Genomic DNA, 13,891 nt, shown 5'->3' with positions numbered 1-13,891 from the left:
AGAGTCTCCTATCTGCTGAGCTGTCTCTACAGGTTAATAGATCTTAAAGGTCCAAGAACCTTTTAAAGTCTTATACAAAGTTGTTTATTACATGCAAGCATATATCTGAAGGTGAAAGAGTCCTAAATGAGCGGTCTTACAATCGGTTATTACCATAAAGTCTTAGTAATAAGATACCAGAATAAACAGTAGTCTTAACATGGAATTTAATGTCACATTCCAGCCTTAGGATAAAACAATATCCAGCTCCTGATCCCAAGCAGGGTTCCTGGCCGCAGGGTCGCAATGACAGGAGGGGGGTCCTGAGATCACGAATCCCAAGCAGGGTTTCTGGCTGTGGGGTCACAGTGGCAGGAAGGGGTCCTGAAATCACAAATCCCAAACAGGGCTCCTGGCCACAGGGTCGCAGTGGCAGGAAGGGGTCCTGGGGTCCTGAACCCACGCAGAGTCCCCGGCAGCCCCAGAGTTCCGGGGCAAGCGCCGCAAGGAGGAAAGGTAAAGGGACCCTGGGGCCCTGATCCCACTTGACAAAAGCTACAATAGATGGTACCTTTAGAATCCTGTTTTGACTCCCTGGCAGGGCTCCTTCCCGAGGCTGTGGAAGGTGGAGGTTGGATCGATAGATCGGATTGATCGATCGATACCTCCACTTCCAACCCAGAGGCTATTTATCCATGTGTTACAAATGCATACTCATGCCTTTATCTACACACTACCCAATCTAGGTGCAATTCTTAATGTTTGTAGAACTACGAAAAGCTACGAAAAGCAGTATCAAAAATCTACACATATAACATATCTATTAATGCAAAAACTCTATCTAGCTAACGTAAAAATCCTATCTTATTGTGTGTAAAAACTCTATCTTAGCAGATGTGAGAAACTTTATCTTATTTGTGCAAAATTCATACCAAAAATTATAAACAGTACTCTACTATATTTTTTATTATGTCTAAACTATATCACTAAGCCTGAAGCTCTGAACTTCTACACTAACAATTAAGCACTTAGGGTATGTGAAGCTTAAAGCTGAAGTTTAAATCTCTACTTTATGTGTGTGTAGCTTTATATATTTTAATTTTTCTAAAGGTTTTAATTCAACCCCTGCACTTGTCACTTTCTGCGGAGGATCCATGGAAACATGGACTCCAACACCTATCCAGTACAGAATAACTATATTCTGAAATTCCAGATTAATGACAACAGTTTTAATTCAGTGTGAATGTTTTATGTCCCTGGATTTCTTTACTCTTCTAGAATATTTTGAAACACAAACTCTTCCAATTCACTTTCACACCACATTATCAAGTTTTCATTCAGTAAAAGAAAACATAACCTTTTAATACAAATATAGGTTAAAGGGTGGAAGACAATAAGACATCACAGAATCATCAACGCTGGAAGAGATCTTCAAGAACATCCTGTCCAACCGTCAACACATCACCACCATAACCACCCCTAAATTATATCCCCAGGTGCCACATCCAGACAGCTCTGGAACACTTATAGAGACAGTGACTCCACCACCTTCCTGGGCAACTTATTCCAGTGCTTATCACTCTTTCAGTGAAAATTTTTTTCTGAAATCTAGTCTGAACTTCCCCTGGCACAACTGAAGGCCATTTCCTCTTGTCCTTTCACTTGAGACATGGCAGAAGAAGCCAACACCCACCTACCTACAACCTCCTTTCGGGCAGTTGTAGAGGGTGATAAGGTCTCCCCTGAGCCTCCTTTTCTCCAGGCTTAACAACCTCAGCTCCCCCAGCCACTCCTCACAAGACTTGTGCTCCAGACTCTTCCCCAGCTTTGTTGCCCTTATCTGGACATGCTCCAGCACCTCAATGTCTTTTCTGAAATGAGGGGCCCAGAACTAGACACAGGACTTGAGATACAGCCTCACCACTACCAAATATCAGTCACAGTGTTCCAGATCTAGCACCTGTATATTCTGCAGTAATCATTCCAATGTTCAGAGTGAAATATTAATAACCATACACAGAAAAAGGCTAAATTGTACCTGCAGCTGCCTTGGTTTGAGTCAAGAGTTATAAGCCTCCAGATTTCTATCAGCCATCTCATATACCCAGTATGAAAATTTGCCCTAGATATTAAAAGAATGGTGCCTATTTCTACTCTGAAACTCTTGAAGCATCTGAAAAGAATCACTGAGGGAATGTTTCAACTGAAATAATCACCTACACTAATAGTGGTAAGATGTACTTCATAGGGCAGAGATTGAGATGGTAAAATGAGTCCATAAAAGTTTTAAAATTGAAGGTTAAAATGGAGGTTTAAGTACCTTCTCATAGAGACCCTTGTAATTCAAAAATACTTAGTGGATTTATAAAGAACTGATTAGAAAGTTCAGGACCTTTGAAGAAAAGCTCATAGTAGTTAGTACTTCTGTAAATGAGAATTTTTTTTTTAACAGCCATAAAACTATTCTACATAGCTGCTTGGTCTAACTTGAAATAAATTGAGCTATTTTCTAATTAGACTTTTTTATTTCTGTGAAGATATTAATTCCACTCTCACGTTCCTAGGCCTTTGACCACATTCTTTCTGCAATAGAAGACATTTCTGGACAAATAGGACATCATTATCTGAGAGACAAGTAAGTAGTAACCAGTTTAGAATCTTGAAATACTGCTAGGAAATATTATCTGTACATCAAGCCTGTGAGCCTAGGGAATGCAAGGATGCTAAATGTAGTCAGAGGTTACATACTGAAAATACTGGAAATACAGCAAATGTCAAAACAGTGTATTTTTGTCCCCTTACAACTAGAATCTTTCCTTTCTCTTCCACAGTTCAGTATATGTGTTTGCAGGTGCCTCAATTCACATATGGGGTCATTCTCTCAAGATTAGAGAACCATTTGCAGAAGTTTTCACCTAGAATGTTAATATTGGTTTTTCTTTGTAATACTACATATCATGAACACTATTGATGTGTGGAGGCACTAAAAATCCTCAGTTGTTTATCCGATCTCTACAAGGATGTGTTCAACACTTCTGAAAGTTACAGCAGAGGATGCTCTGAAATTGCTCTGACAGTTTCAGCCTATTAGTCTGAAACCAATAATTAACCATTCCCTCTTTGTATAATCGATTCATTTTGACAGAAGCAGAATTACTCAGCTGAAAGATACATCATTCCTTTAAAGTACATGTGAAGAGTTACCCTTGTTATGAACACAATTCCATACCTAGGTGAATAAATGTGGGAAAAAAGACATTAAATCCAGACATTAAATCATCCTTAAGAGTGTTATTTCAAGTTAGGCCATTCTCTCCCTGGAATCAGGTCACTTCATAGGTGCAAACAGTCACAGTTACAACCTGCCAACCTCTTGCTGACTCAACATGCCAATTCCAATCCAAAAGCCATGAGGTTGTGTTAGCTTTCTGCAGAGCACACCCCTAATGCTTTCTGAGAGCTGAGTCTGTAAGCTTAGGTTTAGCATTATCATGCAAAACTACAATTCCTAGACAGAAGCTAGCTTGTACTGGAACTCAAGCAGAATTGCTTATCTGCATCCAGTTATAGAGACAATCTCCTTCTTTTCCTTTTGCTCTTCATTCACTTATGCAGTGAAGAATTTCCCTGAGGCACTCCATTCAGAACATCTTCTTTCTTTTGGTCTAAGTTTGTAGTTTACTTCTTGGGAATGAATTTCAGTAGGCTATATATAATATAGGCAAATACATCTCCAGTTTTGGCATATTGCCTCAAAGATAGAACTATATTTTTAAAATGGCAGATTAACATGTGACTTCTTGCATGTCAGAAAATAATCCCCTTGAGTAAGAACAGAAAGAATAGCTTAATATAGATTCATGGTTGAGTATGTGGTTGATACTAATGTATTTTGAATGAAACTATCTTAACCCTGCCTTTTGGACTCTAGGTATATGAAAGTGAAAATGCCACTTCCATGAAGAAATGGCAACCCCCAGCATTCTCACTGAGTTCCAGTGTGGCAGCCTGAATTACAGCCTGCTGGTCAGATGTTCTGACCAGAGAAGAGGAATAGTTATTAATTACGTGAATAATATTTTGGGCAAAAAGGTTTAAGCAATCTGAATCCAAAGCTGTAAACTCAAAATAGCCATTGGGTGAGATGGATAGAGTCATTCTCAGCAATAGTCTCCAAAACTGCATCGTGCCCTTTAGATGAAGCGTTGAGGAAGTTAGAAGAAAGTACAACTGCCTTTAATCTTTTGGACCCTAAACATGACAAGGCAGATACACTACTATCAGACAATCTTGGAAGTGTAAATAATTGAAAATACTCCTGGTTACTCTCCCCAGAGCACAGTACATCAGTGGCATGAATAAGGCCCTCTGGTAGAGCTTCTAGAAGGGCACTGTTATTCTTAACTGATTTTCTGGTTTGGCTTTCCTACAATACACCTAGGGAAAAGCAGATTACTTTCCCAACAAAAGAAGAAAATTTAACATAATCAGAAGTGGAAAAATAAGGTAGCATGATCTCCTGAAGTATAAAATGTGCTACTGACTCTGAAATGGGATACTGTAATCATAGCACTCTTGCAGTAGTGTTGAGTAAGTGAACTGATTAAATGTGTTGTGACAGCTGCATAAGTCTGTAGCAGGATTTTTCCTTGACTTCCTTTACATGCTAATTGACAAGCTTCAGAACACAAATCCTTCACATTCCATTGTTCACCCTTTTTTTCAAAGTGTTTAGATCCAAAAATATCATTTATGCTAAATTAAAAATGCTTTGAAATTAAAATTGCTTGTTGCCATTAACACCGTTTGTTTAAATTATCAGGTGGTCCAATTTTGATAGGAAATTCCTCAGAAAAATACTGATGAGAAGGTCTGCTCAAAAATCAAGAGACCAAATCCTTAATGTTTTCCATGAGCTCAACTTGAAGGATGCAATTAGCTATGTGGCTGAGGTACTTATGAACACTTGTTGACATATTATAGCATCATTTGGAATTTGATTTTTTAAAATTTATACTATAACTTAAAGTTGATATATTGCAGGAGATGCCTAAAGGAAAACTATTTCAATCTCTGCTCTGCCTTTTTTTTTTTTTTTAATGTGTTTTGAGTGTCAGTATTGCCGGTTTGAGAAGCTGTAGTTCTTAGTATTGTGCCTGATCACCAAATACTAGTGTATTGTACTTACTTCAGTGTACATTTCTGTTGCATTTTACTGAATATCTTTGTTTCAACATTCATTACACGAAAAAAATACCTGTAATTCTGGAGGGGTGTTGTCTTTCTAAGTGTGTCAACAGGGTCTGGCTCTTGCAGGAGAGTGGTTCTATGTGGTGACAAATCTGATTTGAAGAAGCTTACTTCCAAATGATGAAATGATGTGCATATGTGGCCAAAGTATGGGACTGCTAATCTCAATTTGCCAGATAATTGTAACATGCAGAAAAAAAGAAAAAAAGGGTAACAAATTCAATGGAGTCATAACCCTCATGATTCAACAATTAAGGTTAAATATACTACAAATATCATTTGCAATCAAAGAATCATGAAGTTAGGGAAATTTAAGACTTGCAACAGGAGAAATTTTAAAGGAGATTTGAAGAAGGTTTTTGACCCTCTGTAGGAGTACTGCAGCAATGTTGCCTGATTGTGTAAAAATTCCTAATCTTCTTCAGTATGGAACTACTCACCTTAGGTCAAAGAGCCATGAATATGCAGTATTGATACAGGATAGTTTTAAATGAAATATCTTAAAAAGTGGTCTTTAAAATTATGATCTATCCATGCCCATAATCTCCAATTGAATTAATTTTCAAAGTTAGGTGATATATCAGTTAATTTCTTTAATTTGAATAAAAACTATTACTATGATTGATACTACTACTACTACTAGTACTGCTAAGCTTTTTTTATTATTATTATTAATTATAGCCAGGCAGTCTTCTTCCAATGAAGCATAATTTTGGAGACTGAATCCAGAAAACAAGACTAAGTTCAGAAGTTATGTTAGTATGAAAGATGGAGAATAGCTCACAAGACAAGGAAATTCTTCCTTTTGAAATATAAATTATCCATTTGGTTTCTAGATCATTTGAGCTCAAGAACTAATTTTGTTTCTTGTAATACTTTCTGGGTCACACCTCAGAGGAAGAAAGTTGGATAATGACTTTGAGGTGGATGACCACGAAACTTGTGTTCAGATTCATTGCTGAATGTATTCACTAGATTCATTACAGTGTTTCTTCTCTTTAACAGATGCAAAGGGCTTTAGAGATCACTAACAAATGCAGATTTAGAATCAGATTTTTTTCCTAACAATGTCTTTGATCCCATATAGAAAAGACAGATTACTAAAAGTTAGATTAATTATTTTTTAGGAGACAAACCACAAGGGAACTGTTTTTTGTTACCTTAGTCCAAATGTTATTTGTGTTATGTTGTTTCTTGCAGATAAACTCTATTGGGTAAATGTCTACTGAACTCATTATAATAGAAAAAGAAATTGAAATTCTCCAAGTTCTACAGAAGTTTTGCAACATATTTTCTTCCAGCAGAAATTAATTATGAGTTGTGAATCCTAAAGCCATTTCACCTTTCTCACTTTAATATTTGCTTCAATGATACACTGTTTAACAACTTTTTCTCCACTTTTCAAATATATCTTTGAACTAAATGTCCATGAATTACAAGATGACACTGAAATTGAAGCAGGACAAGACCTGCCTCCACCAGCTAGTCACTCTCTTCTTACTTGCAAGAATCTGAGGAGTTTAAAAATGATTTTATATATTTTTCTTTATTCAACTCTGCTGCTATGCTGCATCTATATAATAAATAAGAGTTCAGAGAGTTCAGTCTCAATCTAAGTAAATTCCTTACAGTTGAGAGGGGAGAACCTAAGCCAAGAAAAATGAAAGCAATCTAGAGCAACTGAAGCAAAGTGACTTAAAAAGCTCATGGTTCATTATTTGTTCTGGCTAAAATTCTTTCACTGACGATATGGTATGATGTATGTATGAAACATTAAACTTGATTTGAAAAGAAAGTCAGATTCACTTAAGAAAATGGATGCAACTATGTTATCCCAGAATTCAATTTTATTAAACTCGGGTTTTCTGCCTGCAGAGGTCAAGAGTGTATTTCTTAATGTCATTGGTAACCCATATACTGTGATATGTATGTGGGTAATCACAGCAAAAGAAAATATTTCTTTGGTTTGCTCCATGTATCTTGAAAATGTAAAGGGAACACAGTAAAGTTAAAATTGGAGAAATGTAGATAAAATCTCTGTTCTACAAGGGAGATTATTTCTCTTTATTATTACTGTTTAAAATCTAGAGACCTGCTATGTGATTTCTCTCTGCTGTGATTCAAAACCATAGATGGTTTCAGCCTGTGTAACCACAATGTCACTCAACAGATACCTTTTAGCTAAGCAAGAGATTACTTAAGGTGTAGAGAAAAGGTATGAAGATATAAAACTGAGGTTTTCCAGCAGTTCTCTTCCGTGACTTTAGTTTTAAAACTGAAAAAATGTCATGTCTTCAATATCTCATCTTGTCATGCTGTAACCTCTTTCTAATAGTCTTGTGGACTTCTATCACCACTTTATATTTGCTGCTTCCAGTCTGGTAGAGAACTTAGTGTTGTGTCTTTGAAAACAGTAGTGTGTTGATACTGTAGTGGTGTTGATACATGAACATCTGTAGGTATATACCTATGCTCTTGGCTTGCAACATTGTACAAAGTAAAACTGCAAATCTATTGAGTCACAGGAAATCATTCACCTCTTCAAAATCAGTTCCTAAGAGGGGAATATATTCTCTCATTGTTTTGTTTGTTGGGATAATGTCACTCAATGTAAAGAAACCATAAAACCACCACCAAAAATGGTTTTTATTTGTTACCTAGATACAATTTCTCCCATGCTTCTTTTGCCATTGGCATAAATAGAGTCTCACAAATTATCTGTATTCTGATACACATTTTGTCCTAGGTTTTTACAGTTGTGCTATGCCTTATTTCTTTCCATGACCAGGGAGAACGTAGAGGTTCGCTGGCATTTATACGTTCTCCAAGTACAGACAACATGGTAAATGTGGATTTCAGCACTCCACTCCCAAGCACTGTGGAAAGTTCTGTCTCTTATTTATTGTAAGTAATGTGGACTGACAGGGTAGTATATGAAAGGAAATAGAAACACTGCAAAAAAATTGAAAAATGCAAATTGCAGGGGCTTCAGTCACTAATTTTGTTAACTTTATTTAATATTTTCTCCCACAGAAAATGGGTATATATTGATTTATAATGTTGTATTTTACACACAGTTTTTTTCAGTAAAGGCTGGTAAGATGAAGCAGACATCACATTAGAGTTGCTTCATTTGCCTTTGGTTCACCAACTGTTATATACAGGGCTAGATGTTATTTCTGTGTTTATTCCAGAAAAAGTAAGGAGAGAGGTGAGGAAAAAAATTGGCCCTTCCTTAACTTTTTGATTGATCTGTCACTGAACAGACCATGTGTCTTGTAAACTGTGAAATTAATTAATGCTACATCCCCCTGAAAGACAGAAACCAGTGATCTTTTCACATTTCCTGTTAGGTGTTTATTCACTCATTGCCATTTAGTCAGTTCTTACTCTTCCTTTTTATTTTTTTTAAACTTCATCTTGTTTTCTCCTTTTCATTCCTTGTCTTCCTGTTTTTTCTTCCACTTAAGCAATCACTGATTTTAAAAACTGCTGTTTGGGTTTTTCTTTAGGAGAGAAAAAGCTGGACCGGTTTGCCTTGACATGCAAGCTCTAGAGCAGAGGAGGAAAAGTATCCGGGACACAGAAGATACTCTCGCTCATCACACTCTACAACAGTACCTGTATAAACCCAGGCAGGAGGTGAGAGCAAGAGGCTAGCATTGGACTGTTTTCCAATCTAAAACTAAGAGGAAATAGGAACCAAAACTTGCAAGTGAAACTCAAAAGGAGAGAATCCACTGCAAAATCCACACCCTTGAGGAAGATAGGCTGTTTGTGTGATTTCTCATTTTTAAGAACATGGCTTTTTAAAAGAACTAGTGCCTTTGAAATCACTGGGGCCAGTGGAATGCAGAACTGTGTCCAGCAAAGGTTCTGATCAGGATTAAATGAAGTGTATCAACTGAAGTGCTTCAGACACTTATAGGGAGATGCTTACTTTGAATGACAATTCACTTTTACACACTTAAAATTCCTGGACTTGTTTCATGAAGAAAAAAAAAAAAAAATTGAGTTTCATTAATGCCTTCAGATTAGTCTTTAGTTCGTTCTTTCTTATGGAGTGATTTACATTTTTGTGATGCTGACTGAATGCATTGATTCAGGGCTTTCATCTGTATTTCTAAGTAAATGAATATTGTCTTCCCTTCCTGGCCACAGCACAAACACCTGTACAGTCGACATGAGATCATGCACAGTGAAGATGAGAAACAAGACAAGGAGATTTTCCATAGGACAATGAGGAAGCGCTTAGAATCTTTCAAGAGTACCAAACTAGGAATAAACCATTCCAAGAAGTTCAATAAAATCCACAAACGAGACCGGGGCCAAAAAAGGGTAAAAATACCTTCACAAGGACCCAGATGTAGCCACCTATTATACCAAATAATGGGTGGGAAGGGTAGGGAGGACTCAGAAGGATCCTATGTTCTGCATTTATCTCTGCCCTGTAGAACTTCATGAATTTAGAGGACCTAAGCAAGAAGAGATTAAACTAGGAGGTAACTCAAGGGGCTTCTTCTCAGATTCTGCACTTCTCTATGCATTGGGACTCTTCTTCTGGGCGAGAGATTTCTGATCACGTGAAAAACAACAGACCCTGAACCATGTTACTACACTGTGGGGGGATTTTGCAAGATAGCTCTATAGCATGGAGCATTCAACCAAATTTGTGTGAAACTAAGAGGGAACACACAGCATAACAAGAGCCAAAGTTTCTTTTTTTTTACCCTGTTTGTACATACTTCAAATGTAGGTGGGAAATTAGTGGCATCCATATTGAAGTCTCAAACAAATCTTATAATGGATTTCAGGGTTATTGTGCTGGAGTCGTCATGTCAAGGGTCATTTCACTGCCATTGTTATCAGATGACATTAGCATTTTTGGTCATTTTTTGCTTTCTTTTCAGAGAAATAGCAGTGTCATACCAAATGGAAACATTCCTTCAGAAAATCCAGTACAAGATTTTACTTTGAAGGAAAAAGGTAAAAAGACTCTTAGACTCTTTCATTAACTGAAATATGCCAGCTACATTTCCAGTAAAGCATCACTAAAAGATTTTGTGATATGGCATAGCAAATCTGATAGTAAAAAGGGACTTCTAGTCATAGTTCAGAACTTGGAGTGGTGATCTGCTTCATGCTTAAATGCAGTGATATATCAGGTAATATAGAAGCTGGGTTTTTTAGGAATTTGGATGACAAGCAAATTTTAGTTGGCATTTTTGCTCACATTTTAAAAGTATCACATTTATATTCTGTAAACAAAACAATGCAGTGGCTACAGTATAAATGAACTTTCAGCTTCTGTTTGGATAAGGTACACAGAGCTGCTAACTTTTTTCATCACAGCAGGATACGTCTACCTAAGACCCCAGCCATATAAAATTCAGTAGCTGAGATTACATTTTTATCTGAGTCCACAGTTTTAGAAGGGTCTGAATCAGAGCTGAGGCTAAGCAAGCATGATATAATTCAAGGAGGGTGTGGCTTTGGAAGGAACACATTTGGAGGTCAGTTCCAGCACTGCTTTCTCCTTCATGAATGGATCTATCACATGGTTCAGGTTTGGAAGTGTAATTGGAAGCTGACCAGCCTGGGGACTATCCCTAGCAAAAGCTGTTTTTTGCATATGAAGCCCCAAATTGTTTCCTTAGCCTTAGCCATTTTTTGGCATTGCTGTCAGACATGGCAAGATGTAATGGGTGCTAACATGTTTGTTATGCAGTTATAAATAGTACTTGTCACTTCAAAACTGAAATGTGGTTAGAAGCCACTGAACTAACTTTGATTTATGTTATTCCCTCTGTCTATGCCTGTAACTCCTTGATCTCAAAGACAATTCAAGTAAAATAGAGAGAGATTTATCTTTTCTCAGATTTATCTTTTCTCTCTTAGCTCCAAGCAAACATATTTTTCCTTATCTATCTTCTTTGAATCATTTACTGAGTGTTATTTTTGTTTGACTGAGAGGAGCAGTACAGACTGGCTCCCCAAGTGTAATCTAGAAGTATTTTGCTTGAGAAGAGCTTTCTGAATACTCATCAGTAGGTCATTCAATATTGTTTTATTAAAGAACTCTGCATAGAGATGCCACAATCTACTTAAAACCAAAAAAGTTTATTTGGAAGACAGTCTTAACAAGTGGTTTAGCAGCTATTGCAAAGCTTATTGTACTGCAGTGAAAACAGCAATGACCTCATTAGGTTTGAAACTAGTCATTATACTAATGCCGACCTGTGTCAAGTGATGAAAATCCTTGCTAAGGATGTATTTTTGATAACCATGACAGCATCAAACCAGCAGGAAATAGCATTTTCTATCAGAACTGATACAAATCTCTAATGAAATGGCACTTTCTCCTTTTTTCTTTTCTTTTTTTTTCCCCCTAGATTTGGAGTTTTCTGAATCAGAAGAAAATAATGATTATGAGACTTTGCATCTAGGCAAAGGAGTTGATTTCCTGGCTAATGTGACAAAACAAAATTTCACAGATACTCCTGCAGGTAAAAATATTTATTACCTACAAAGGGTTTTTTTTTCCTCAAACATAAAAAAAAGTGCTAGAAATGCTTATGAATTAGCCTGGGTTTTTTTGTTTGTTTGATTGAGGGATTTTATGTGTTCAATCTCAAAATACATTTGCTAATTATTAATGTTAACATAAAGATTTTTGGATATCTTCAGGTATGGAGAGCACCACATTTGAAACTGATAGCAGTTGTTAACATGACTACCTAAATCAGCTTTAAAGCCACTAATTATTTCTAGCAGCAGAAAATGTTACTTTAGAATTGCCTTACTCACAAGACCAGTCAATACTAATCCTCTGGAATTGCTTTTCACTTGCATTGGAACTTTGTTGTGATAAATTTTGTTCTTCTTATTTCAGGCAAGATTTCTCCTTTTATATTCACAATCCCATCAGATCCTTACAGGCTTATCGAAGTTACTGAAAAGGGCAGATTTACAGCATTTCTGGAGTACTCAGTGCCCTTGATTTCCAGCCCTGAAAGACTCCAAAATATCATATTGGAAGCTTATAACTACATATAACAGAAATCATATAATATTATTTATGGTCTTATAAAATTTAGTATTTCTCTTTAGCACTTCTGTGTTTAAATTTTTTCAGCATGCCACTGTTTGCTTCATTTGTAATTGCTTACAGTGCTTACAGTGAAGAAAAAGACTTGTATTCCTATTCTTGTGTCAGACACCCTTAAATGCAGTTTATGCATGACACTGTTTCATGACAAATTCTGTGTTTGAGTATGTATAAGGACACCCAGAAATAAGTGGATGGCAAGATGCAAAATGTTTATGTAAAAGCTAGTCAAACTTGATAGCTGTATGAACAGGCTCCTACACCTTACTTTTGACTGTTTTGTGGCTCACCATAGCTACCTCACTCACACTCATCTGCTTATGGAGTGGTGAAGTTTTATTCTCTTTTTTTCACATTTTTCCCCTTATCTTATTTCTTTTTTATGGATTTGAATTGAGTTTTCTGCAGTTATTTTATGCTGTGCTTTTTTTCCCCCCCTTGCTTTACACTTGCGGACTGATTATTTCTTGTATTGATTTTATTTTTTGTCTCAAGATATCCCTAACATAATTGCAAATTTGATGTGACAACCAGTTTTTCTCTTTAATTGAAACCCAATATATGTCTAGCAATAACCAAGGTACATGTGTGTGTAATGGTCTGTGTATTGACTTATCAGCGTATCAGCCCCTTTTTTTCCAACAGCCCTTCTTTTATAAAGCATCTTTCTGTATTACCAAGAAATTATTTTGATTACTTTTATTTGTCACGCATGAATTTTTTTTTAGGAATTGATAACCCAGTATTTTCAGCTGATGATGACCAAAGCATCTACATGAAGTTCTCACCATGGTTATCTAGTGAAGACACTGTGGTACCATCACAAAGGGCCCGAGTGCAGCTCCCATATTCTCCAGATAACTTCAGACGGCTCACTCCAATCCGGCTCAGCAATAAATCAACAGATTCCTTCCTGCTAGCAGATTGCCCAGAGGACAAACCCAGATCTTTTCTCCCAGAATCAACACATATGTAACGTTTTAAAAGATATTATCACCTTTATTTTTTAACTTACCAATTCTGAGAAGTAAACTTATTTTTCTGCTTTTTCTTCTTTCAGAAAATCTCTTTCTTTTCTGATTTCTTTGTACAACTAAACATCTTTTATTTCCCTCCAACTTAATTAACAAAACACCTTTCTATTTTCCTTTTGCAGAAGAGCTGTTCAAGTATTTGGGGTCCAATGTCTTGCTACTTTTACAAGATAAGGGTCCTTCTCTTTGTTTTCACTTGAATATTTTAAATGCCAGGAAAACAGTATTCCAAGTACCAGAATATTGGGCAGACATTTTCAAGAGGTTTCAGGTTTCCTGGTTAGTCAGTCCTAGATGATAGAATTGGTACCTGAATTCCCTAAAGGGAATAAAATTTTTTGACTCTGTTGCTAAGAAGCCATGAGCTAGCTGTGAATATTTGTCCAGATTATTTATCCAGTGTCCAGGAAGGCAAAATGCCCCACTGCTACAATACAACTATTCAGTGACACTAATGATGTACCAATAAATTACATAAGAAAGGGGTTTAAAATGAATCATGTTTACTAAAATGCATCAG

General features: G+C 36.5%; 1 protein-coding gene across 1 annotated transcript in view; it reads left to right on the top strand.

The window, feature by feature from the left end:
* Positions 1 to 13,313, top strand: part of SLC9A3 (solute carrier family 9 member A3) — a 51,237-nt gene extending 37,924 nt beyond the window's left edge. Inside the window, exons 9-16 of the mRNA XM_063404807.1 lie at positions 2,544 to 2,614; positions 4,802 to 4,931; positions 8,018 to 8,133; positions 8,742 to 8,871; positions 9,391 to 9,567; positions 10,140 to 10,215; positions 11,622 to 11,735; positions 13,066 to 13,313. Coding sequence (XP_063260877.1) covers positions 2,544 to 2,614; positions 4,802 to 4,931; positions 8,018 to 8,133; positions 8,742 to 8,871; positions 9,391 to 9,567; positions 10,140 to 10,215; positions 11,622 to 11,735; positions 13,066 to 13,313 — 1,062 coding nt within the window. The remainder of the gene's footprint in view (positions 1 to 2,543; positions 2,615 to 4,801; positions 4,932 to 8,017; positions 8,134 to 8,741; positions 8,872 to 9,390; positions 9,568 to 10,139; positions 10,216 to 11,621; positions 11,736 to 13,065) is intronic.
* Positions 13,314 to 13,891: the final 578 nt, after the last annotated feature.

Source organism: Prinia subflava, chromosome 1 (assembly GCF_021018805.1).
Source record: "Prinia subflava isolate CZ2003 ecotype Zambia chromosome 1, Cam_Psub_1.2, whole genome shotgun sequence".
Taxonomy (NCBI): Eukaryota; Metazoa; Chordata; class Aves; order Passeriformes; family Cisticolidae; genus Prinia; species Prinia subflava.
This window is presented reverse-complemented; position numbering and strand designations above follow the sequence as displayed.